The sequence below is a fragment of the Phaenicophaeus curvirostris genome, chromosome 1 (assembly GCF_032191515.1).
Source record: "Phaenicophaeus curvirostris isolate KB17595 chromosome 1, BPBGC_Pcur_1.0, whole genome shotgun sequence".
Lineage (NCBI taxonomy): Eukaryota > Metazoa > Chordata > Aves > Cuculiformes > Cuculidae > Phaenicophaeus > Phaenicophaeus curvirostris.
Window position 1 is genome coordinate 36,878,684 of NC_091392.1, and position 27,109 is coordinate 36,905,792.

At 38.2% G+C, this 27,109-nt stretch overlaps 1 protein-coding gene across 1 annotated transcript; it reads right to left on the reverse strand.

The window, feature by feature from the left end:
- Positions 1-26,918, reverse strand: TBK1 (TANK binding kinase 1). Its single transcript, XM_069853099.1, has 21 exons — positions 26,897-26,918; positions 23,602-23,722; positions 21,689-21,829; positions 20,913-21,042; positions 20,148-20,329; positions 18,993-19,153; positions 17,137-17,247; positions 14,860-15,039; positions 13,278-13,474; positions 11,983-12,041; positions 10,802-10,893; positions 10,296-10,397; positions 7,935-8,013; positions 6,995-7,116; positions 6,795-6,871; positions 6,400-6,439; positions 3,662-3,763; positions 3,476-3,572; positions 2,534-2,640; positions 2,171-2,242; positions 1-1,461 (listed from the first exon to the last, which is right to left on the reverse strand). Exons 2-21 carry the CDS (start codon positions 23,686-23,688, stop codon positions 1,428-1,430), a joined length of 2,172 nt encoding a protein of 723 aa, XP_069709200.1. The 5' UTR covers positions 23,689-23,722; positions 26,897-26,918; the 3' UTR covers positions 1-1,427.
- Between the last annotated feature and the right edge of the window lie 191 nt (positions 26,919-27,109).

Consider the following 27,109-nt stretch of genomic DNA (forward strand, 5'->3'; position numbering starts at 1 on the left):
AAATGCAATGGAAGTATTTTGTATTCTGACCTGGATAAGCAGGGAAGAAGCATCACAAAACTATCAGATGCCATCACAGGTTACCACTCTTTACACCATTTAGTATAGAAAAGTCTAAATATAGTTGGTCCAGCTCTTCTTACCAATTTAATACAGCAACTAGAGATGGTGTCGGACACCACTGAACATCCACAGCCAGGTTCCCACAAGGGATGAATGAGTCCTGCAATATTTCCATGCTCTTCATCTGAAACAATTAGGCATACCTGTAGCACCCAAAGCAAGGCATGCTTTCTGACTTTGTCTGTTTTCCTCTTCTCTTCCTCTTCTTCTACATATTTTGGAGCAGGCTGTTTCATTCTTCATCTCTGCAACCCAATCATGTAGTACTGAAAGTAATAACCACTGGTACTGGAAAATAAATATACAGTCTTGCTAAATTTTCCACCCAAGGTTGAGACCTCATTCGTAAGTCAGCAGTGGATGTAGTCCCTTTTAAAGATCCAGAGTGGTACCTTGTTTTTCCAGTATTCGGTTGCCACTGCGGCAGGACACTGTCTCATTCACCAATTGCCCACAAATTCTCCTAGGACTGATTTTTAAAAATTTTAAAAATTATGCCCAGAAAACAGGATCTGAAAAAAAACTGTTTTATTTTACGAACCTGCTTCTCTTGTGGTGAACAATGAGATTTCAGAGAAATTCTAAAAATTATGTACTCTAGAAATGGCATTTTTATGTTCAGTGTTGACAATGTGGAGTGAGCGGTCAAATGATTATAGACAACACGGCACCAGATACAGAGAGGAACTTAAAAAAATATCATTAATTTGTTTTCTCAAGTACAAGTGAACTACAGTTTGGATGTGAAGGAAAGAGAAATGCATTTCCACTTTGTCCTATCTGTGCTTTTAGTCCCTCTTCACACCTCTTTAAAAAGATCTCATTTAAAACAGTCGCCATATTGTGTGATGATCACTTATTCAGCTGGAGTCCAAAACAATAGTGGTGGTTAAAGGAAATCTGAAACACCCTTTAAAGGCCATTCATGACGTTTTAGAGTTCTGCAAGTCCTCTTCCAATAAACACTAAATTGCATTCTGAAAAAGGGGCAATATTCAAAGCAAACAAAAGTCGATTTCATCAACAACACTTCTGCCTTTAGGACTTTGTCAGCGATCCTCCAAGAGGCTAAATTCCCTGCCAGGAGTAACTCCATTCTAACATTGACCAAAAAAAGATATATTCTTTTATATTTACATATTATACATATTTACATCTCATAATACTACAGTTGTAGAGGAGGGAAAAAGCCTGGATACGGATGTATTATCTGCCTTTAAATGTCCCAAGAGTATTTTTCTCCCCTTTGAAAAAAATTTACAAGTCCTCTCCATGTCCTCTGACAGCTACACACAGTCCATGTTTCACAGGCCACCATCCACAGTCAAAGCACCAAATCTAAAACGAAAAAACAGTGTATGCTTAGGTGAATCACTAGATTATAGAATTAATCTTTAATTCACTGTGATTTATTTATGGGTTTTTCTTTTCCCTGCCATATGCCAATACATGTATTTGTATAACTTTTGTAAGTGCAAAGAAGATAGAAGAAAGGATACTACGCTCCAAGTATGGGACTGGGGGTGGGGAACAAACCAAACCCAATTCAGCTCGAAGCTAAGCTCAGCTCCACCAGCAATTTACCCTGAAGCTTTCAGGAGATCATTATTTTTATAAATTTTATCATCATCAGAAGAAGGAAAAAACCAAAGCATCTTCATCTTCACTTTAAGTAATCTAAAAACTGAAAAATCATTCATTCAGATTGGTCTGATTCCACAGTTGCTAAAAAATACATCTAAAAGTGAGCAATTAAAAGGCACCACTAGGTTGCCACAAAAGTATTGTGTTTATATTCAGAATTAATCTGTCTGTGCAACAGGTATTTCTATTAGCTCTACATAATGCTGTATCAGAATGATTTTACAGTAACACTTCAAGGCTTTGGATACATTCTTTTTTTTGTCACACCTCAGATGAACAGTTCAAAAATATATTTACAGTTGAAGAGATTATAGTCCCTTAGTTTAACATCTGGATCTACAAAATATACCAAATTAAACCTGTTCCTAATATCAGCCACAAAAAAGGGAAAACAATTGCTTGCCTTTCCAAAATGTGATTGTTCTCAGCCAGCTCTTTAACAACCCCTTCCATTTCCTCCTTGAGTTTCTTCATACTGCAGTAACAAGAAGCAAAAGAAAGGTTAAGAAGTTTCATAGAAAAGAGTTATCTGCTGTGATCACTCACCACCACAAAGCTTTCAGCAACCTGTCAGTACATACAGAATAAGGGACAGATAACAGGCTGGTTATTTACTAAAAGCTTCCCAATCTGTATCACCATTTTAGAAAGTTTTTTTCAATACAAAATTCTTGTAACAAATCACTAAGTCAACCATATTTTTTTTTCCTATTCACCCATATAACAGGTATATAATATTACATAAATCCAATTAAGAAATCCTCACCCAAGAGTCATTTCCACCAACGTGTTTGAGCTTGGATAGACTGTATTCATTGTATGTTTCATCCCACTGGAAGCTGCAAATATTTTCTGCGGCAGAGCATCTTGTAACTGCAATAGATAAAAGGGAAATGTAATTTACAATCCAAGTTGTCTTATGCACCTTAATGTCCACCTTAAAATCCTTTTTTAAATTTTTCATTGTAATGATACTTCATAAAGCCATTACAGTAGTAAGGAAGCTGATAGACATCTCTCTCCAGAGAAACCTGATAGTGGTCTTCCAGGACCTGAAGGGTGCCCACGGGAAATCTAGGGAGGGACTGTTTACAAGGGCACAGAGTGATAGGATGAGGGGGAATAGCTTTCAACTGGAAGATTTAGATCAGACATTAGGAAGAAATTCTTCACAATGAAGGTGGTGAGACACCGGAACAGGTTGCCCAGGGAAGTTGTGGCTGCCCCATCCCTGGAGGTGTTCAAGGCCAGGTTGGATGGAGCCTTGGGCAGCCTGATCTAGTGGGATGTGTCCCAGCCCATGGCAGGTGGTGGAACTATATCATCTTTAAGGTCCCTTTCAACACAAACTATTCTATGATTCTATGACATTCAATGAACCCACAACCATTTGCAGAGATTTTTCTGGGGAAATGCTAACACTACCAAAAAAAAAAAAAACAAAATCCCACCAAAAAAGGCAAAACGAAAACACCCACAAACTCCAAAATCAACTCAGGCTTCAAAAAAACACAAAACACACCACTCTCCACACCACTCCAGCTTTAGCAGTGAAGCCACTACAGAGCACAGACTAAATCCAGGCAGCCCTGTATTTTAACACAACTGCATGAATATATGACTCACTATAAACACTACTATTGACAGTAAACAAAGCAGAATAGTCTCTTATCTCTGCAAAAACTTTACAGAATGTTGAATCTTCTACCTCAGTTATATAATCCTGGTATTTGGATATCTCTTCTTCAATATCAAAACACTGGTTGGTGAGAGCCAGTAACTGCTTCCTTGTGTGAAGCATCTTCCTAAAAGAAAAAAGGTTTATAAAAGGAAACTCTTCAAAGAAAAGTGGTGCAGTGAACATTGCCAATTATTAAAGAAACCAATAGCTTGCCTTGTCCAGTCCTCAGCCTTGTCCAAAAATGCATCATACTTGCTGACGCATTCATCTTTGAATAGTGCTATGGCTTTTGTGGCGTGCAAATACAGCTTCTGCCTGCAACACAGAAACAACCAGAACAGCGTTAAACTGCTTTCAAAACCTCATTCCTCTAACTTACTTTCTAAAGCCTGAAGAAGAGGTATGTAGACTTTAAATCCCTTCAGCCAACTTTATGCACACTGTTGTAATATATAAGAATTAAACTTGCTGCATGAACTGACAGTTAATATTTCAATATAGCCTAGCGAGGAGAAAAAAAAATGAAGCATTTACTTGCAATTATTTTATATATGAATAAATGGCCAAATGTATTCCCTGAGTCAGTATCTACCCAAGCAGGTGTATTTAAGGAAAAGAGATTCTAAATGAAAAAGACAGAAATCCTTACTATTTCTTATTTGCCTTCTGCAGATACTTGGAACTTCCAGCATATAAGAATAATTCTTTGTGTTGAGTAATATACATGCAAGAAGAAAGGGGTTTGGGGTCAACTTAGGACAAGGAAAAAAAGCAAGCTTATAAGGTCAGGGAAGCAAACCAGAACCTAGTTCTGGTTAGTGTTGCAGACTGATCCCAGTGTAACTGCCTCACCATGCCACACAGTGCACCAGTAAGAAAAACTAAAGGATACTGGGACACTGCAGTCTGACACCTGCTTCTGGTATTTCATCAAGTCTTGCACAGTAGCTAATGGTTAATCAAATTCTGGCTGGAGTGTGGCTGGATTGCCATCAGGCAAGCACACCTGTCATTTGACCAGGAAAAATCTGAATCAAGTGCTGCTCTAGTGGTAAATATAACAAAGGTCAGTCTTGGCTACTAATGGCACACAGTTCTTAACAAAAAACACTGCTATTTCTCTCTGGGGTCAATCAAGTAAAATAAGATGTAGTTAGGATCTCAAAGATACCTGAACAAACCGAAGGAGAGACTCATGGTAGACAATACACCACTATTCCAACCCATGAAAATTAAGCATATTTATTTAAGGTTATTCACATATTAATGCGAGGACATGGTTTGAATAGTAGAAAAAAACCCTAAAATTTCTTCCATCTGCCTAAGGGAGTATAGTTTCAAAATAAGCTACGGATTGTGTCTCTATGCTTGCCTGTTTTCCAACTATATCCTTAAAAACATATGACAAAATTATTGCTCATGTTATCTCTCGTGTTAACTTCAGTCCCTTGCTATTGCAAGGCAGTCATGTGTCAAAGTCGCTTTCAGTGTATCAAAATCAGTCTTACGTTTCCTGCCTCTGTTGTCTTTTATCATAAGGCAACCTCCCTGCCACTGGAAGTTTCCCATTTGTCTTTCACAATGGGAAAATCAAGTGGCAACAGTTATGAGAATACCAGTGCCTTCTGCACATTTGCTTTCTGTCTGTAATTTGTCAATGAAGCCACGTGAGTTTCAGCAACAGCAAGAGATCTTGGAAAGTTACAGCAGCAGTGTTTAAATTCATACAGTACTCAGGAAAATCCAGAGAACTACTCAACTGACCAGCCATTAGGAGAAGAACTTAGATAAGTAAACACAAGTGTCTACCTTCATTTCTGATGCACACGGATACCCTGCCCTGCTTCCAACTGTCCAACCAGAAAGGCGTAGGTTTCCCCCTTGTCTTGTATCCTACTTGCCCATCTCAGAACATATATCAGACACCTTAGAATCATAGAACCATTTAGGTTGGATAAGACTATTAAGATCAAGTCCAACCATAAATGCAACACTTTCAAGTCCACCTATAAACCATGTCCCCAGGCACCACATCTACACATCTTTTAAACACCTCCTGGGATGGTGACTCCACCATCTCTCTCGGCAGCATGCTCCAACATTTGACAACCCTTTCAGAAAGGAAATTTTTCCTAATATCCAATATGAACCTCTACTGGTGCAACTTGATGCTGTTCCCTCTTATTTTATAACCTGTCACTTGGGAGAATTAACCAATACCCACCTTGCTACAGCCTCCTTTCAGGTAGTTCGCCAATGGGACGTAACTCCATTCACTGCAACTCTTTGGCTATCCAGACAGTTTTTTACCTTAGGGCAACTTAAACAGTATCAGGGATCTGTGTATGAGGAGCTGAATCTATCCCGAGACAAGTACAGCAGCATATGAGGAGAGCAGCTGTTTACAGTTGCTCAAGAGTTTGTCAGTGGAGCCTAATGGCAATCTAGACACCCAGGGTTACATACACTTAATGTGGACATCTCTTGAAAGTGAAAATTTTAAACAGTCATGGAGAACTGCATTAAAATTTGTGTACCACAGCTCCTGAAAAATTAAATCACTGTCATTCAGCTAGCCCATATATTATTCATTTGTAGAAAATTATCTCCACTTTAATTACAAAGTCACTTTACTGTTAGTGAAGGCTTTTTCCTTCCTAAAAAACCAGGAAAAAATATGTGCTTCCTATAAGACAGTTATGCCCAGATAACAGGTATCTCACATCTACATTTAAAAGGTCTATCAGTGAGGAAACTCTGCTGCCAGAAAGCACCTCATTATCATTTCCTGGCACCGCTACGTATTTAAGATATTTACAGGACTTTTTTGCGAAGCAATCCTAAAGAGGTTATAATTTGTAATAAAAATCAACAGAAGAGGTTATTGGCAAGAGCACCTGAAGAACCTGGAAGCAATCATAGTATTTCGCAAAGGTAACTTCAAAACTTACTTGTCAAACTTGTGAATTTGTTCTTCATTATAAGGAAGCCCTAGGATCAGAGCAGATGACAGACATTACCAGTTTAATTCTGTTAATTGTATTTATGTAAAACTCCTATAAGTTTACCCAGTTCCTATATGGTTTCCTTCTCCTGTCCTGATAGGTAAATACGGTCATTTACTTTTCCTTTCTCCTCTCCAGTCTTGCAATTCAAATTTATGAGATTAATAGTGGTGTTTTAGTCATGTGGGTTTAAGACGATAGCTCACTAAGAAAGACCTACAGACATATTCAATGCTACTGATTAACTCTCCATTCCTACCACAAATATCCTAGCAGAACAAGGACTGACCTGTCCTTTACATTACAACTTATGTGAAAAATGAATCAAATAAGTTACTTACTTCGTTCTGCTTTATCTTTTTTGAACTGATAATAAATATCTGTGATGGAACATAGCAGCGTCTGCAGCCTTTCTGGACTAGAGTAACAAAAGGAAGAAAATGAAATATAAAAACTAAAGTACACGTTAATGAGTTCTATGAATTACAACTCAATGTAAAATTCAATACATGTTAAAACAATTAATACAGTTACTACTCACTTTCTGTCTTTCGGATGCATGCCTTCCTGATTTGCCCAGGTGTCAGCCAGTAAACCACCAGGAGAAAGTTTGTTTTTGAGATCCTGAAGACTACTTTCTATTGTGCCTTGAGAGCTAGAGAGCTGCGTGAGAGCAAAAAAGTTCAATCTGGGTAAAGGAAAAAGTCACTTGAGGCTGAAAAACAGACTGAGCACATTAATACTACAGACATATTTGTTTCACTGACCTTCATTAAAGAAATACGCCCAATTATGTGCCTAAGCTTTGACAGAACATGGTATTAGTAAAAAAAAAAAAATCATCTTTGAATCTAGCATTTCTATCAGTTAATATTTATCTTCTTTCAGCACCCTCAACATTAAGTTTCTAACTTTCATGAATTTCCTATTTACATCTATACTTGTTCTTTTGGTTTGTTAAGAATTCATAAAATGACTATCCACATAAATCATATCTTTCCTCCTCCGCAGTTCATATAATCTTTAGAAGAAAAATGCATTTTTCACCTTTTGCTTTTGGAATGGAGAACCTTATAATTGCTCACAGGACACCAATGCGTAAAGTATATTTCAGATCACTCTGAAGCGTGTTTGTGTATCTATCATTTCAGAAAGCCAATAAAGTAGTTAAAAATTCTTTAAGGAAAAGGGGAAAAAAACATCAAGGTAAAACATACTTCATTGTTGTAATTTTTTTACAACAAAACTCTATTTTTAGGAACTTCTTAGTATTTTCACAACACTGGACTAATAAAAGGATTTACTCTGTTTTCAGAAAGATTTCCACATCTTGATAGGGGCACTTTAACAACTACTGGCAATCTAGAAATTACTTTGAAAATTCAGAGCTGCTATTCAAAGAAAAAATCCGTGTTATCACGTATTGGCTTCTTCTTTAGAGACACCATTTTGAGAATGATACGGCTTTGTGAGATACTTACACGCAACAGCTTTGTGTGTATCTCTGAAATTTCATCCACTTCTGATGCTTCCAAGTTGATCTGCATCAAATTCTCATATCTGACCACAAAAAACCCATGGTGAATATACTCAAAATATTCTTTGAATCCAGAGATTAAAAAGAACTACCTTTTTCTTTTCTATGAAATACAAAGCACCAATGAAGAAACAAGGACAACCTTTAACAGGCATCAATAACATACATATGTTAGTTACGAAGAAACAATTCCTTGAATTTTTTTCCTATATTCAACCTGTTAAAAAAGTTTGACTGACTTCTTCATTCAATTTTCATTACTTGTACTTGACAGGCAGTGGAAAACTATTTCCTCTCCTCAAATCATTTTTAAAAGGTTACCAAATTAAAATTACTTCAAGCAGTCAACGGCACACAAGAAACTAATACTCCACTGCATCAAAATGCTTTTCTGTGGAAACTTAGTGGAAAGGCTGAGTTACCAAAAACCTCAGGCTGGTTGAGTTAACAAGACCTCAAAGGCTGGGTTGATAGCACCATCCGTTCATATTGATACTTTCCATATGACTGTAGCTCAAGTATCAAGTAAATAATTCAGGATGATATCTTTCCTGTTGAGTCCCAGGCACATTTTATTTTTATAAACACCACCACAGCCAGCTCAGCTCCTTTCCAAAAATGTTTACTTTGTGCAAGTTCAATACTTTTTTTATCTTTTCAAATAAAAGCTTTGTCATGCTTTGAAGCACAGCCTTGAAAAGCGAGGACAAAGACATGTACTTTGCTAACTCCATAAAAGTATTCTGAAGTCAAATAAGCTCAAAATCCTGTCTGTTTGTAAGGAGCCTAAAGACCACGTGTTAACGCATAGCAAAGTTCTGTTCATGAGAACTACTCCAGTTTGCAAATGGACGTAATTTTTGTTCAAATTGCTGATCTGAGATGCTGCTGAACACACTGGAGACACAAATCAGAACCTACAGTGTTTTCTTCTGAGCTGTAAGTGGCCGCCTTCTGTGGGGATCCAGCAAAATGCAGGAAGAAGCTTTCTGTACCAAATACAGAATGAATAAGAACCAGACCTATCAACTAGCTGCTTGAAGAAGTCTTTGGATTAGAGTCTTATTGGTTTCTAACCAGGTTACACAGACATGCACATTGTTATCTTGCTAGTTTCATTGTTGAGTTTGTTTTCATAGAAGTATAGAATGGTTTGGGTTGGAAGGGACCCTAAAGACTTTCCAGTTCCAACCGCCCTGCAATGTGCAGGGACACTTCCCACCAGACCACGCTGCTCAAGGTCCCATCCAACCTGGCCTTCAACACTTCCATGGACAAGCTGTGCCAGTGTCTCACCACCCTCATCGTGAAGAATTTCTTCCTAATGTCTAACCTAAATCTTCCACCTTCCAATCTAAAGCCATTCCCCCTAGTCCTATCCCTACATGCCCTTGTTAAAAGTCCTTCCCCAGCTTTCTTGTAGCCCCCTCCAGGTACTGGAAGGCTGCTATAAGGTCTCCTCAGAGTCTCTTATGCTAAAAGATAATTCTTTAGTTGCTCCTTATAAATTTTGTCAATTTTAAGGAAAGTGCACTAAAAATCTTTCTAAACTATAGATCCAAATAGGTCCACATAAGCAACAGTGAGATTCTGTGATACAGACCTCTGCCACTGAATTAACCAAAATAGACAAAAGTAACATAATAGTCAGGCACCTAAAAAAACCAGAAATATAATTTTCTGCGTAGTTTACTTTTGGCATCCCTACAAGCATGCACTTTGATCTAATGATACCATAATGCAGCTGTTTTTTGGGGACTTGGGGTTGTTTTTATGTGAGATTTGTGTTGTTTGGTTTTGATTTGTTTGCTGGGTTTTTTTTCAGTTGCTCCATTATATTCCAACGTTAAAATTCCTTCCATGCAGAAAATGCTACAATCTTAAAAGCTGTGAAAGGGACAGCACTCAAAGTTATCCTTAATAAATACACACAAGCAAACTCAGTGACAAAAGCACTAATGAAAGGAAAGTTACTGGAGCTTTTTCTCCAGGCTTTACTACAGCCTCTAAAGTTAATAACAGCAAGAGAACTAAATCAAAGAAGAAAGAAGACAAAGAACATATACAATTGCTACCCAATAGTAATCACTTGTTCCCACTAGGTTAAGCAGCAAAATTAATACTCTAATTTGAGTAAAGCATATTACAAAACCTGTTTAAGTCACTGTCATCAGCAAATCCATGCCAATTCAAATTAATTTTTATAGGCAAAACCTCTATAAATAAACATAACTTAAACTATCACTGTCATTGAAGATGATAATGAAAAAAAAACCAATGAGTTCAGGGTAGTGCTTCTACTTACATTTTCTCAGCTTTCTCAATATTTCTGCTGCAGAAATCCAGCCTGATGACAACCTCTGTCTTTTTATGAACCGTTTCATTGTAATCATCCTTGATTATTTCACTAAAGAAAAAGTGAAGCATTAGTCCATAATAAAAATATTCAACTGCCATCTTACTAGCAATCAGTAATACAATGATATGCCTACAGCAACAACTGCTAGTAAGAATTGCTTTCAGTTAGAGATGCATTAGTATAATCCTCATATAAAACTATCTTGCTCAAGGTGCTCCATTGTACCTGCACGTTACCAGAGGTGAGACTTCCATTACCCACAGAAGAAAGTGAAATTGAAAATACCTAAACGTTACTGTTAGAAAAAAATATTTTTGTCTCCTTATTGACAGAAAGAAGGAAAAAAATTCAGAAAGCCACAATACAGGGAGATTACAGAACTATGTATTGATAATCAAGGCATATCTCAATTGAAAATAAAAAAGTGCATTGAAATGGAATCAGCTGCTTACATTAGCCATCGTATTCCTTTTCGCATCAGCTCCTGGTAAAGCAGCAAAGAACTGGCAACTCTACAGGCATAACATACAATACCTGTTACTGCCTGGTGGATAAAACAGACAACATTAGTACTAATCTGGCTTTCTCTTAACAACTGTTTTGAGTCAATTAATCACAAGAAAGCAACATAGATTAATAAAAGGAAGAGCAACGTGAAGATGGTAGTTTAAAAAGCATAACTTCGCTCAAACTTTAGTCAGGAGATAACCGAACACTCATTATGGAGGCAGAGGTAAACATGGTAGCAAGTTTTTTCAGTTATGCTGAGACGTCTGTTAGGGATGAAAATAAGTCTCTCAAACAAAAATGACACCACTTACTCTTAGGATTTACTTTAATTTCTGGAAAGTCACAAGTAAATTTCTTCAGTAGTTTAGGAATTAAAAACATTCATAAAAAAACTTGTAAAGATGACACATTTTTAAATTCTAAGCCTAGGGACTCTCTTTATTCACCTATCTCCACTTACAAGTTAGCTGCATTATTTAGAACTGGGAACAAAGTTTCAGAAATGCTAATGTACAACATTTTAAATAATTAATATTAACTGGTGACTTTCTGTTTATTAATTTTAAAAACTTCTGGTATTCAAACAGACATACACTTTCAAGACTACCATGCCTGAATATACGGCTTCTCAGCACCCAGTATTTCATAGGCAGAGTGTAAATGGTGGTCACAGAGTCAGAGCACGGCAAGACATACATTCAGTAGTTTCAGAAAAATGACCAAAAGGATGAAACATCCTCTACTTTTCTCCCAGAGAGTCTGAAAATTTGCAACAGAGGCAATAGAAATTCCCCTTGTCTGCAGAGTTCTAGAAACTCTCGAGAGAAAAATGAACATTATTTTTCTTATGTTAGGTTCTGCAGCATCATAGGGGATTTTACAAACCTAGCTAACTTCAGGACCCCACAGCGGCAGGCTTTTCCCTGTCACAAAGCACTTAGCCCTCTATACAAGGTATCACTTTAGCATTCTTTTGGAGTCCTTGTTAAGGAACACATTTCTGTCAGTCAGAATCCTCATCAGCATATAGTGTCATCAACATTATTCATCTGAAAATCAAGCATCTGCCATCTCAGCATCACTGTCTGAGACAGGTATATAAATTAAAATGATAATCACTCACTTTAGCCATACTGGCATCTGCATCCAAATCGTAACGTTGATGTACTTTAGGAAGTAAAACTGAAAGATAAAACAAACATCTGTATTGCCTTATTTTCTATAAGAGACTTTAAAAGTTCAGACTGTTTCCCTTCTCCACCCTGTACAGTGTTTTTATATGCATATACATGAATTTTCATCCAACCTATTACTGCCAAGCCTTTTAATACTGTGCGATTCTCATGCATACCTTCAAAACCAATCTTTTTGTCTCAAACACTTTAAATAACTTGCTATCTTCAGCAAACTATCCTTCCCTTCCTTGTCCAGACCCACTTTTGAACATGCCACATAGCATGGATTTCATGCAGGTCTCCACTAGCTCTCTCTCTCTCTGCTGAGAAAGCCAAACGTCTACTTCTGTTCTTCATCTCCACGTTTGCCCACGTGGGAGACTGTTCCCTCTTATTTCATGGCTGCTTAGTTTCACCAAGACTCTTTAAGCGCAGGACTTCACCAAACAGATCTTTCAAACTGAGGGTAGCCTCTATCAGCTCAATCTCCCCGTTCTCATGCTCACTGACTCGTTCAGAAAGCTCTGACAATATAAAGGCCCTGCTGATCCTTCCACAAAGAGCTCATCTACCCAAACCCTTCAGCACCTCTGTGAGTGCCAGCTGGCCCGAGCAGTCAGTATGGAGGACACACTGACAAAGGCAACACTGACCTCTCAACTAGAGGCGTGTCCTCCAGGTCATCTCTTATTGAAAAAGTGCATAGGGCCCTTTGTAAGCCTCTCAGTGACAAATGGAAATGTAAAAAATTAATTTCTTTTTTATCTGTTATGGCATTACCTTATCTTCTAAGCAAAGGCAAGTTGTTAGGATCTCCTCTGTTAACAGAAAGGCTAACCTCATGCAGGACAAATAAAAAAAACACAAAGCAAAACTTGAATTTCAACTTAGTGAAGTAATGGAACAAAAGAACCAGCTTCGAATTACATCCCATAATGTTTCTTTCTACTTGTTTAAAGCGTCACGTTTCAAAAAACTGCAGAACTCCATATGCACCACTTCATCTTAACATACACACGCTCTGGTTCATAGCACTAAGAACATTACAAGCAGCTGCTGTTTCTGTAACAATACAGTGGACATTCAGCATTTTTTTTAAAAACTGGACTGCCTACTCAGAGCTTCAGAGATCAACAGTGAACATCTTCAAACACTAAGACATAACAGACATAAGACTATAATTAAATAACCCAAACTATGTACAGAAGATAGCTACAAGAAAGGGAAAGTGACTTTCATATACCTTCTTCATAGATCAATCCGACAACATTCACAGGCTCCCTGCTTACTACAAAGATAGGATTCTCCTCAGTTGTTCTGGGGAAGTGCTGTGCCAATCTCCCAGGCTCTAGTATTAAACGCCGACCTTCATATATCAGTTCTTGATTCTGAGATGGTATTTTTGTCTGTTTGTAGACCAAATCATGAAATATAGCAGCTCTGTAATACAAACAATATACTCAGCAGTGCTCACTACAATAGTTCAGCAATTCAGATTTTTTATTGCCCAAATAAAAAAATCCTTTTTACTTTCGATTAATTAAGAACTGGTTTTATACATAAAACACGTGACTTACAAGCAGCACAAAAAGTAGCACAATGCCTAAGGCTCCAGTTTGCCCTGTTACAAAAATAAATGCTACTTCCTGCAATATATCAAACTTCCCTTTCTATCTCAAATTTTCCCCCAAAGCACGTCTGTGTAAACAAACTTGCTTTGGCCTGGAGTTTGAAGGTCAGTAAAAACAGGCAACACCAGATGAGGGAAGGAAGTGTATTTTAGCTCCTCCCAAGAGAAAACTCTGGTGTTTCAAGTGTCAAAAAGAGCACACCTAAAATTCAGCCTGTACGCTATCAGACCAGCAGATTATCATGTCGGTATTTTATTTACAGCAATCAATAGACACAAGGCATAAGAATTTATAACAAACCCCTTCCCCCCTGCTCCCCAGAAAACAATCAAACAAACAAAACCTCCCACAAAGAAGAAAAAACCTTAAGCATACTAACAGGAAGGACCAATTTGCCTCCTGTGCAGCATTAGTACACTGTCACTTCTAAATACCACAGCTAGCATATAAATCATCATAAAGGTGAATTCTAATAAATTACATGCAAGATTTCTCTGCAGAAATAGCAGTATTTGGACTCTCTCAAAATGTAAATGACAGAACAGAAAAGAAAAAAAGAAAAGGCCAGAACTGCATTTACACATTTGATGAAATAACTGTATATGTCCACATATTAAAAGAATAACATATGCTCTGTATTACCTGTAATAAGGCAGAAAAAGGTCATTTATTTCTGTATCAAACTCTAAACCAGACTTTACAGCTTTTAACATCAGCGTTTAACAACCATGAAGTGAACTCCATATATCTTAGGATCCTAAATAGATTACAACTGCAGAACCTCTGTGAAAGTTTCATGTCAGACACAGATAATATGCAAATTTTGTGTTCTTGAGGGCAAGATGAGAAAAGTAAGAGTGGAACACAGTGTCTGGAAAGCTACTTCCTAAAGTAGTAACATATACAAACTGGGATGTTCCAATAAGAACACAGACACGCTGTAATACACCAAGGGTTAAGTCTGTGTTCCCTCACCAATTAAGACCAGCTGATTTGACTTTCAATGGATTTATTTACATTAGAAATATTTTATGGTCAATATACTTGTATGCACTGCGACTACAGAGAATTACAAGCCTCCGTCCCCTCATATAAACCACCAAGGAAAGGCTACTGAGTTCATAACGCTGGTGACCTGAGGTCACAGTACTGCTTGCCTGAACAAAAGCAAAGTAACGCAGTCAGAACACTTACGTGTTATAGCTGTGAATATAGACTTTATGCAAGGTCATCTGCTGTAATGAAAAGATGTGGATTGTAATTCGGTGCAGTATGTCACTCGTCTCTGCAAAGAACTGGTCGAATCCCCAGCATTTTTCCTGGTCCGCTTCAAGAATATTTGCAAGGACAGGTGTGAGCAGTACTTGCAGACCCCTAGAGGACATTAGGGAGAGGTAAGACAACTTGGTTTTTTTCACCTTGTAACCAACCGCAATACTTCATTTGACTTGTCTTGTGAAAGCAGATCTATTATTCCTCGAGGAATACTCCAGTAACTTTTTTTTCTTATCCTGAACAACAAAATACTCAATGGAAATGTCCCTTGGTTTTCACCGATATATGTATTTTATTTCTTTCCTTTTTAGGCTCAGCTAGCAAATATGTTTTCCTTGGTGCCTGACAAATTCCATAAGAATTGGGAAAACTGCACGTGATTTGAAGTCTGTAGAGCTAACTGCTGGGCAGCAGACATTTACCCAGCTCACCACACACACTTATCTCATTTTACCACTTTGAAGGAAGCTACTGCCATTTACGGTTTGCTGGCTGGGCTGCTTGCGTGAGCACACTATGTTGCTTTCAATCAAAATCAGATGGGTTAGCAAAGACTCATTTAGATTGTCAGCACTACTGGAATTCATCCCGATTGAGACGGGGCTAAAAAAGTATCCCACACACGCAACTCAAGAGCCACAAATTAAAATGGGCAACTATTGCCTTACAGTCAGCACTATTCTAGGAGAAAAGCCAGTTTAAACTGCTTGTATTTCTGCTTTGAGAATCTGAATTGCAAGGAACTGTATGGATCCTACTCCTGTGTCATGTGAACATCATCTCTGAAGTTTTAACAATGCATACACATCAAACCTGAATCCAGCAGTAAAACTGGAAATATTTTAAAGCAATCCTCAGTGGCTCACAAACACACTGAAAGCCCCATTAGAGGTCAGCAGATGCTGTGCTCAAACTCACTTTAGTGATAAATTTACAACAGTAAATACTGTTTAAACACTACACGAAAATAGTACTGTAAACAGATGTTTAATGAAAGAAATCTGCTTCCTTAATTACTTAAAGCACTTCAAATATAAGGAATAAGCAAAGGAAGCAACAGAGCAGTATCATGAAAAATATACATAGATAGCAAGTTCTGCGCAGTAAAAGCTATTGAATTTATAAAAAACAGACTCTACACCCCTTATGGATCTACCTATTTGGCTGTCAGAAAAGTTTGTTTCTAGACTCTGTTCGTGGAACAATTTGTTTCTCCCTTTACCATGAAAGAGCAGTAATTTTAAAGTACTTGTCTTAGGAAGACAAGCAGGTAGATGGGTTATGGGAGGTGATTTTAAGTTCATATTGGGATTAGATCTTCCGTGGTTCTTCCTGCTAAGTTTTATGACATATGAAGTAAAAATATGACTATTAAAAAAAATTAAAAGATACTATGGGAATGTTAAATATGCTAATGTGCATTTTTGCCAGAAAACAGTTCTTGGCTCTGAATCGTCTTTTCTTATCATTTCCTTCCTACTGCCTAATCTTTCTAAATGTCTGAAGACGCATTCTTGCAAGAAACAGGAGCCATCCATTCCCATTTTATTAAACCTTCATTCTCCTTCCTGAGGGTGGAAAAATAAAGTACCTTTCTTCTACTCACACCACTTCAGATTTTCAAGCGCTCATTCGTAAATTAGCAGTTATAGAGAAGGCTCTGAGGAGACCTCATAGCAACCATCCAGTACCTGGAGGGGGCCTATAAGAAAGCTGGGGAGTGACTGCTTACAAAGGCTTGTAGCAATAGGACAAGGGGGAATGGGTATAAACTGGAGAGGGGTAGATTTGGACTAAACACAAGGAGGAATTTCTTCACAATAAGAGCGGTGAGGCACTTGCACAGGTTGCCCAGGGAAGCTGTGGCTGCCCCATCCCTGGAGGTGTTCAAGGCCAGGTAGGATGGGGCCTTGGGCAGCCTGATCTAGTGGGACGTGTCCCTGCCCTTGGCAGGGGGGTTGGAACTGGATGATCTTCAAGGTCCCTTCCAACCCAAACTATTCTATGATTCTATTTGGACAGATAGGAAGAAAAAACACCCAATAACCTAATAGCAGATGGTAGAAATCTACCAAAGAATTCAAAAAGAACAGCTGCAACAGTCAGACCTCTGTTCTGAAGTCCCAGTCCTGAGACAATAACTGGAAAAACCCATTCAAGTAGCACTAAAATACTTTGTGAGAAGTTCAAACTTACTTTGAAAGACTACAAGATACAGGCATCTCTCGACTCCACTCGATTGGTCCATTTTCTGCTTTCTGTATTCCAGAAATAGCACCAGAAGGCTTTCCAGTGATTATTTTATACCTGGGACACATTATAAAAATAACAGACTTCAACTACTACCTTTTATACATACACACATATATTTTGTGACTAATCCTCAAATGGGCACCAATAACGTAACAGGTTGGCCTAAATTTGTAGGTGACGCAATAATTAGGAAGTTTCACTTACAAGCTGACAAAGTGTGGTGCTAAAATAGCAAGCAAGGGAAAGGAAACACCCTGGGCTATGTTGGAGAAGCAAGTCTGTCTACTTCAGATTTCTGAAAAGCTTAGGAGAGATTTCACGCATCACTGAAGGAAGCTGAAGTATTTTTAACCAGTGTAAACCCAGCCACTCAGGTGCAGTTTGGCACTGTCTGTCTCTTTACTGAAGAGCCCAGCATTTCTCAAACTTCTCATGAAACTAATCAGGAGCGATAGGCTTTTTGCAATGGAAAACTCTAGTTGTGCTCTTTTTTGAGGGCAAAGTACATACAAAATATATGACCCTTGCTTATCTCACAAGTGGATACAAGAAGAATGCCTGTGAGATAATCAGAGGATGGATAGTTCCTTGAACTAAGAATATCTGAGTCAGCTTTGCATGGCGTACCAGAACAAAGATGTTACTGACCTAATAGAGTTTCCAAGTACCACCTTGCTTTATTTTTTAAATGCAAACAGAACAACAACAAAACAGAACAAGAGTTATATGAAACAGGAGTCAATTGCAACTGGCCTATCATAGACACAACTTCTGTTTCCCATTCAGGAGCTATCCCTGTTATCTTCTGCCATGGTACTGCTACTCAAAAAAATGTCAGTCTCTCAGGTAGCGCACTCAAGATTGCCTAGGAAGACAACTATTTAAAGGCAAAAAAAATGGGTGCAGCACTGAAAACCACGTTCAGAATACCATAGTTTTGCCTGAGCATCCAAGTTACATACACCACACTGCAGGAGACCAGCCTACTGCCATGGTGAACAAAAGATGTGTGGGAAAACATCAGTATTTTGGGGAAACTCTGATGCTTAATTCAGGCCTTAAGGTGCCACACAGTAAAACCCTTGTTGAAGCAGCATTTTTGTACTGGTTTTGGCTGGGATAGAGTTAATTTTTTTCATTATTGCTCATATGGTGCTGCGTTTTAGATTTGTAACCGAAACAGTGTTGATAACACAGGGACGTTTTAACCATTGCTGAGCAGCGCTTACACAGCATCATGGCTTCTTTTTCTATTTATCACACAGCCCTGGACAGAGAGTTCGCTGGAGGTGGGCAAGAAGCTGGAAGGGGACACAGCTGGGACAGTTGATCCCACAGGACATTCCATACCACACAACATCATGCTCAGCAATAAAAGCTGAAGGGGAAAATTTGCCAGGGTGGAAGTTGCTCAGGGACTGACAGGGCATGAGTTGGCTGGTGGTGGGTTTTTTGGGTTTTTTTTCCCCATCACTTGTTTTTCTTGGTTTTGTTTTCCTTTGAGCTTAGAGGTAGGGGGTTTTTGTTGGGGTATTTTTTCACTTATTAAACTGTCTATCTCAACCCACAAGTTTTCACACTTTTATGCTTCCAGTTCTCTTCTCCAGCCCACTGTGGGGGAGCGAGCAAGCAGCTTAGCTGATGACTGAGGTTAAACCACAACAAAGTTAAAGAACGTTTTCCTTAAATATTTTCACTATTTCAATGTTTACTCTATGTGTGTAGGATTTCTTGATAAAAGCATTTCAGGGATTGATTTAATTTATGAACAGATAAAATACTCCTTCTAAATTACCTACATCACTTCCTTGTTTCTACGAGGTCCTTCAAAAGGTCGGAAAGGCAAACTCCCTGTTGCAGCATGGTAAAAAGTCACCCCTATGCTCCAGAGATCAACTGTTGCTCCATACTTTTTCTGATGTTCTTTCCTCAAAACTGCCCGCTCGTACATATCAGGATGCTAAAGAGAAAATGAAAACAAACAGAAAAAAGTAAGTTAGAATTCCTTTGTGAACAATATAAAGAACAAAAAACCACTTAATTTCACGATAATCTGTCATTTTAAACTTCCAGCTCTTCAAAGTTAGCTTGTATCATAGAACTTGCTTAAGTCATCCTGACACAACATGACAGAAGTGCTCCTGGGTTTGATTGCCACTTTAATAAAAGGTTTGCAAAAAATATTTTAAAATTTAGATAAAGATTACCTACCTAGGATAGAACAACCACTAAAGAAGAAGACAAAGCTAGAATTGCTCTGGGATGATTTTGTAACAACAGAAACAACGCTGGAAAAAGATCCATAGCAGAGGAGAATATCTGTTAACAATACTACACGTGGGGAAAATGTGGCAGGAATAAAATTATGCCCAAGACAATTATATTGATGTTTCTCTACCTGCCTCTCTCTGGCTAACTAAGATGTTAACTGAATCTTAACTATACCTAATGGCATCCAAGCAGCTCAAATACAAACTGGAAAATGTCTGCAGACACAAAGGCAAAGACTACAATAACTAAAATAACTACAATAACTAAAATATTGTCCTTCCTTTCACACAAGGCCTGGAAATTATTGAAAGGCTGCTGTGCTCAGATCAGCAGAAGAACTGGCATGACCCAAGGTGAAAAAAAGTGGAAAGTTATAAAATCAATTATAATTAAGAGGTTTAAATACTAATTCCCAGCAGTCTGATCTTCACCATAATAATCTCCCCAGGGAAGCAGCAGATTCCTCTAGTGTACATATCTCTACTCTGGACACTTGTAAGGCTCAGCTTGACAGGGTGCTGGGACATCTCATTTAAACTACAGATCACCTAAAAGGTTGGACCAGATGATCCCTGAGGTCCCTTCCAACCTAGCATTCTATGATTCACCTGTTCAATTCCCATCACAAAGGACCACAGGCTTCAAACAGTTCTTTGCAAGAAAGTGAAATCATATGGACTTACTAAATACTCCTCTGTGCCATAGAGAGAAACAAATTGTTCATCATCTTCGAGTTCTCTTGCAGCACCGAAGTCTGTAAGTTTGTAAACTGACTGACCATCTTCACCGATCACACGCATTATATTGCCTGGCTTGATGTCACGGTGCACTATTCCATTCTCCCGGAGATGATTCATCCCAGCAACTTAAATAAAAAACAATACAGATTTTATGTACCCATCTTGATACACACAGACTGTAGAAGCACTGAATTATAACTGAGGCTAGGATGATATATATGTTTTACTTTCGCATTTGGAAATGGCAACTAGACAGGACAGTTAATTAACAAAAAGACCAGGACCGGAGAATGTTCTAAGCATTTCTGCCTTTTTCCCTTTTAAGCAGCTAAATTACAGCACTTCTTGCTCTCAGCATCTTCCTTCCCATAAAGTAACTCAGGAAAGGCACAGGTGAACCTCTTTATTTTTCTAATTTACTCCTCTGAGATTAATTATCACTAGAAACCAGACCAATGCATGAGAAATAATCTTGAAACAAATAAACAAAAAAAGAATTACAGTAATGCTTTAAATAGAAATGGCTTCTTAATGCAGCTATCTAAAACAATACAGACATAAATATAAGAAGCGACTCCATATGACCATATTAATTTGTTAAATTAGTTGACATTTAAATTCCTTGTCTCTTACTGCTTCAAGCTAAATAAAACAAGTATGAGTTCATTTCAGTCAAAAAATTAAGACTAAAAAGCAAAGTCTACATACCCACATCTCTCAAAACAATTAAGAACTCAGACTCTGGCAAACCAAAGGCATTAGACGGCTCCTCTAAAACTGTATATAAACTCCCACACGGACAAAATTCCATAACTAGTACTTTGTGTCTAGTTGTTGTCTGGAAAAAAAATAAGAATATGCATCTGCGACTTGTGAAATAAAAGTTATAAATCCTACATAACCACAGGATCTTTATATTGCTTCACATACTTTAACTTGGGGAGGAGGAATTAAGAACACCTCAAGCTGTAGGCACTTAGCAGGTTGACAGCAGTATTCATTGGCTGAAAAATGAGAAACTACGGCACAGAAGAGCAGAGAGCAGCAATTGTCCTTCTTTCCTCTACTATTCTCAGCATCAGGGTCATTTCCGCTGTCTCAGTTTCAGCACAACTACTGCAATTCTTACTAATACACAGTTCTGTGTCCTATGTTACTAATTTTTCTTTGGCTGCAAAGCAAAAGCATAAAATCGTCAAGACTATTGAAACACTCCCAAGTATCAGTATGTATTAAATATTTATACACGTAGATAGCTTAAAAATCTAATTCAAGATAAAGCATAACAGACTGGCTTCTTGAGATGGCTTTGAAGAATCATAACCTGTGCCTAAACGCTGAAAGCAAGCCAGTGGTGGTTGGGTCAGAGTATTTATATATGTTACCATTCTTTAAAAACGTAACTTTATCTTCTATGGTTAAGGATAAAGCAAAAAGACAATTACTGTGGTGCAATTCAGACCAAAACTACAACCATTCATTACCTCTTCTTCGATAGCGAACAATTTGACAATGTTCTTATGATTTAGTTTCTTCAATACTTCAAACTCGCGCATCTGAACATCCACAGGACGAAGGAAACTTATATTGTTAAATACTTTGACGGCATATAAATCCCCAGTTTTCTGTTCAAAACAAACAAATTACTAATCAAACACAAGCATAAGACGGGTAAATGTACAAATACCTGTCATCCAAGCATTTTGAGACATTCTGTTGTGCATACGAGCATATCCTGATTATAAATAGTTCAAAATAGTATTTTGTGTTAAGGTGGAAATTAAGACTCTACTAAAAAAAAAAAACCTACATATATACTGGTTTAGCTCAATATAGATTAGAAGCAAACAGACTAACTAGCAGAATGGAAACTCAAAGTTAGCCCACAAAATCTAAATACTTTTAAAGAAGAATAATTAGCATAAGAAAGGCTACACATTTAAGAATGATCCATAAACTTAGCTGAAACATAATGTTTAAGCAAGAGGTAAGTCACTTGCACAAATCAGTAAGAGACATACATATACCATAGTTGAGAATCATGGCTTGCTTAGTTAAGAGACAACTTTCAGAAGCCAAACATCGCGCTCTTTTTCTTTTTTTGTTCCGTTTACACTGGTAAAGCAGCATTTTGTTTCTTCAAAGAAGGCAGCACCGAGCAGTCCATACTACTCACGCAAAACCCTGAACTGATTCACATCATGTAATAAATGACAGGAGCAGAGACACGAACTTAGTCAGAGACTTAAGTTCTCAAGCGGGACCGAGCCCCAACATGCTCAGGCACCCACAGCTGAGAGTGGGCAAAGTACCTCCCTGTGCCCACTTGAGGAATAAGCTTATGTTAGCAGTCTTGTATGCAACAGATTCTTTCTGAGGACAAAGCCTTCCTGTGCTTAGACTACGTGTGTTGTCCAGCAACACTTATATGCACTGCTAGTGCCCAGGTAAAAGTTCTCTCATTGACAACAAGCTGCAGGTCGTGCGCTCAGACCAGTGAGGGCAAGGAGAGGTACAACCATGAAATTATATGCTTTACAGAGGAATCATTCTGTGTAGAAATTCACTCACCCAGAAAAAGCACATTGACTGCTAAATTATGGCTTAGTGTTGCTTCACAGTCAAGCATGGAACACAGAAAACACTGTAGCTCATAAATAACTTCATATGATTTTGCTCAGGCTGCCACCACTATAAAGGAACGTTACTTTCACAACCAGACTTATTTTCATTTTGCGAGACATACCATGAAATCCATAGGAATGGAATGACCTACACAAGTAATGTCATTTAAGCCTCTCACTAAGGTTACAACATGCACATCAGTATATTGTTTACATGGCAAAACTGCTCAAAGATGTACTGTTTGGTACCGATTACTCAAGGCGCGTCACCAAGAAGATGGTGACCTAGACACGTATGAAGCACTGACTCACAAAGATTAACAGCGACCTCTGATACAATAATATGTTAAGAATATTTCACTTATGGTACAAAATCATAAAAATCACAATAGGGAAAAAATAGAGAATTTAACAAAGATAAAAACAACATATGTCATAAAAACAGATACGACTTTCATACCTATTTAAATTTTTAAGAAAGGAGTATTTTTTCCCATAAGACTGAAGAATGAAGCAATGAAAAATCAGTAACAGTTAACATTTCAAAAGGACAAATAATATTAAAACCAAACCCCCAGAAATAACTGTATAGAACTCTAATTCCATGGATGAATATTAAGAATTAAAAACTAAGTATGAATAGTTACAAAGACATATTCAACTTTAAGACTAAATGTTGAATGTTTTTTTGTTGATTTCAAGATGACACTCACGTATTAAAAAAAAAAGAAATCAATATTACATGTTACTCAGATTAGTAATTCCTCACAAACCTTATGTCGTCCCCGGAAAACATTGGCAGTAGCTCCCTGCCCTAGAATGTCAGACAAGAGCCAGAGGTAATTCGGAGTGCTCTGCATCTTTGCTCCTTGCTTAGACAGCTTTCTCTTTCACCTTAAAAACAAAAGGTTAAAGATATTGAATTATAATTTCATAAAATACACTAAAGGAACTTAAATAATTAGACAGAAAAAAAAATATCAACCATAACTCCACACATATACAGAAATAATTAAGAGCAACGAAGTGGAGGAATAAGAAGTGAAACAGAAACAAAAGCAAGCTCAACAATCAAAATCAATGCCACAGAGACAACTCCTTTCTGTATTTGAAGCCTTTACTCCCCAAACTTTGCTTGAAAAATCAACCGGCAATGTGAAAGCTTTATAATCCCTTTTCTGTTGTACACAAGTCTTTAAATGATGCAGTAACATAAACTACAGGAAAGGGTCAAAACACCTGCACAAGGTCTTTTGAAAAGACACAAAACCTGTGATCAAATTCCATTACTTGGTATACACAACAAAGATCTGGCATTAGAGAAGACAGCAAATACATATACAGACCTTTTAGATCACTTTGGCTCTGGAATTTGCACTTCAATACAACTGTAAAGATACTGAACTAACTACTTACAAAAAAGCTGTTTTTACATGAGCTACACAGAAGTCACAATTAACACAGGTATTTTCAGCTACTTGCTAGAACTTGTTACTACTGGAAGAAATTAAGGAACAATTCTCTCATTTCTAGAATTTCACATTTCTTACGTCACATCACTTCTAGAGACACAGCTGGTTTCCCTGCTCCTCCTGAAACATAAACTGTCAGATACTCAGGACTTCGTAGATTCAAAAGAAAAAGAAGTTTGATTAAACTAAAAATATTTAAAATACAATTAGAACTGGAGAATTCCCCCTTGCCAAAACAGTAGCAGCGGCAGATGAATATCCATACCTTTTTGATTCAATCAAAGGACTGATTTTGCCATTAAATGTAGAGAAAGGCTCCAAGATCAAAGATCTTCATGGATCTAATGAATCTTAACAGCAAAATGGCAGCTGGACTAATGGGAAGGTCCTCTCTCAACAGCTGGGTAGAAGACCCTGTATCAGCTTGTGTTAACTGATAAGAAACAGCTGGTACTCAAAAGAAAAAAAAAAAGCCTTTCTTGTCACTACTGGAAGACGATGTATGACAGAATTTCCTGTACATGTTTACCACGAGAACAAACCGTGGTTGAAAGCTCCCCAGCGCACAAAACGACACCACCAGAAGTCTCCAACCGCGCATCACAGGAGAGGCGAGGAAGCCTCACGCCACCCAGCTTTGTGCTGCTCACGATCGTACCCATGCCACACCACAGAGAGACAGGAAACTTCTCATTGCTTTGAACACGTTTCTCTACGCGCAGCAACGCTGGATTTTATACTTTCGTTTAGCTGTTTGCTCACATAAGACGTGGAGTTTCTTGCAAAGCTCTCCCAAAACATCCAGGCAATTACATGGAGCACACAGAATGCAACAACACAACGCAGACACCCAACATGACTCTAAATTCAGTCATGCAGCAACACCATGTTTAAAATCTAGATAAAGTTCTTAATTACTAGAAAAGGGAAGAAAGTTTTTATCTCAAATCTGAACAAAAAAAAACCCCAACGCTGCACCCCAAACCCTTACAGTTCTCAGTCAACTTGGACAGTACAATTTGCAATAGTACAATAAGATAACTTCTCCCTGCTGGCAATTATTGTAGATGCCACAGAGACAGAGCTATTTATGATGCAGACACAGTAGGTAAGGAAGAGGTCAACAAGGAAACAACGCATGGCCCACTCCATAAATCATTTGAAAAATCTCCAAATTAAAATTTCCTCATCACTAAAGCCCTGCTACTAACAAGCCAGACAGCACACGAGCAGTAAATAAGTATTTCATCATGTATTCCAAAGCAACCTTCATTAGGCCTATACCAAGATGAAGATGAATCTTATTTAAGCAGATAGAAAAAGCATAGAAGGCTCAAGCAAACACAGTTTCTTCACTGATGTCTACTCAACTACTGAAAATTTTAGCAGCCTATTAGAGACTGAATTACTATGCCATCCAAAGTGATAGAGATGAGGTAGCTTATGTATGAAATCAGCTCTCTTCCTTTACCTTCTTACTCTCTAATTAATTTTGCGTGACGTACAATGGGTCAAAACAAAACAAGTTGCAAGAGATGAGTTTGAATACAAGCCAGTGGATCTAAAAAAACCCAGCAAGTCACTCATCGGTTCTCAAGGTCTGAGTTTTTAAACTCGTAAAACGACAGATATAACTACGCGAGTATTAATCCTGGGTACATATCCAGTGCCAAAACAACATAATGTTTTGCTAGTATGGGTTTTTGTCAAAATATAATAATAATAATGATAATAATAATAATGATGATGATATACATATCCAGAGTAATAATAAAAATAATAATATCCAGAGCCAAAACATAGCATTTCGCTATTATCGTTTTTGTCAAAATATTATAATCATAATATCATCTACACTCTTTTAACAGAGCGTTCCCTCTAAAGGCATTACACCACATTCAGCTTTGATCTTAATCTTCAAATTTTATTATAATTTAATTACTTATTTAACACATTAGACCTCCTTTAATACCCTGCCTTTCTTAGACTGATTCAGGACCGGTCTTTGCTAAACACAGCATTTATCAAGTTATTTTTGACGTCTTCCACTATTTTCCTAAATCAATCATTAAGAGTTTCATATTAACAAAAAAAACAACTCTAAATATAAGGTCCTGTCACTAGATTTAATGCTGAACTTTCCATTTCTCCACATCTCACGCTCATTAAGTCAGAAACCTATGAGTCAGGAGTTCCTCCTATCTATGGAATCTCTCCTACCAGCAGTTTGAATTTATTGACCCACACGACTCAGTAGCGTTTCGAGAGCTTGGGAGCTGCTTTTTAGGGTTGGATTTTGTTTTTTTTTTAAAAAAAAAAAGATATATTTCTGCTGGTGATGCTACCACTACTTGTCAGCATCAGAGGCCGACAAAAAGGAAGGGTAAGCCCAGACACCGCCTCCCTTTCCCCCCATCCCAGGGGCTCCACCAGGCGAAACAGAAACCTCCCCAGAAGCGGCGGGGCGAGGGGGGAGGCGATTTTTTTCCCCCCATCGCCGCGGCCGCGGCGATGGGGGGAAAAAATCGCCTCCCTCCTCGCCTCCGCCGCCGCCCCAGAGGTCTGAGGGCAGCCCCGAACCCCCGACCCCACGCACCAGCCGCTCCGGCCCCGGCGCCGCTTCCGGGTCTGCGTAGGCACCGCCCGCGGGGCCCGGCGCTTTTCCTGTCGGGGCGGGAGCGGGAGGGGATTGGCTGGGGAGGAGCCTCGTCCCGCTGAAATAAATCCTGTCATAGAATCATAGAATCATAGAATCACCAGGTTGGAAGAGACCCACCGGATCATCGAGTCCAACCATTCCTATCAAACA

Coding starts and splice junctions, on each gene's coding strand:
- TBK1 (XM_069853099.1), bottom strand. CDS start 23,688: ATGCAGAGCACTCCGAATTACCTCTGGCTCTTGTCTGACATTCTAGGG. Junction 21,830..23,601: donor TTTTCCGGGGACGACATAAG/GTTTGTGAGGAA, acceptor TGTTTTGAACAG/AAAACTGGGGATTTATATGC. Junction 6,872..6,994: donor ATGCATCCGAAAGACAGAAA/GTGAGTAGTAAC, acceptor TTGTTACTCTAG/TCCAGAAAGGCTGCAGACGC.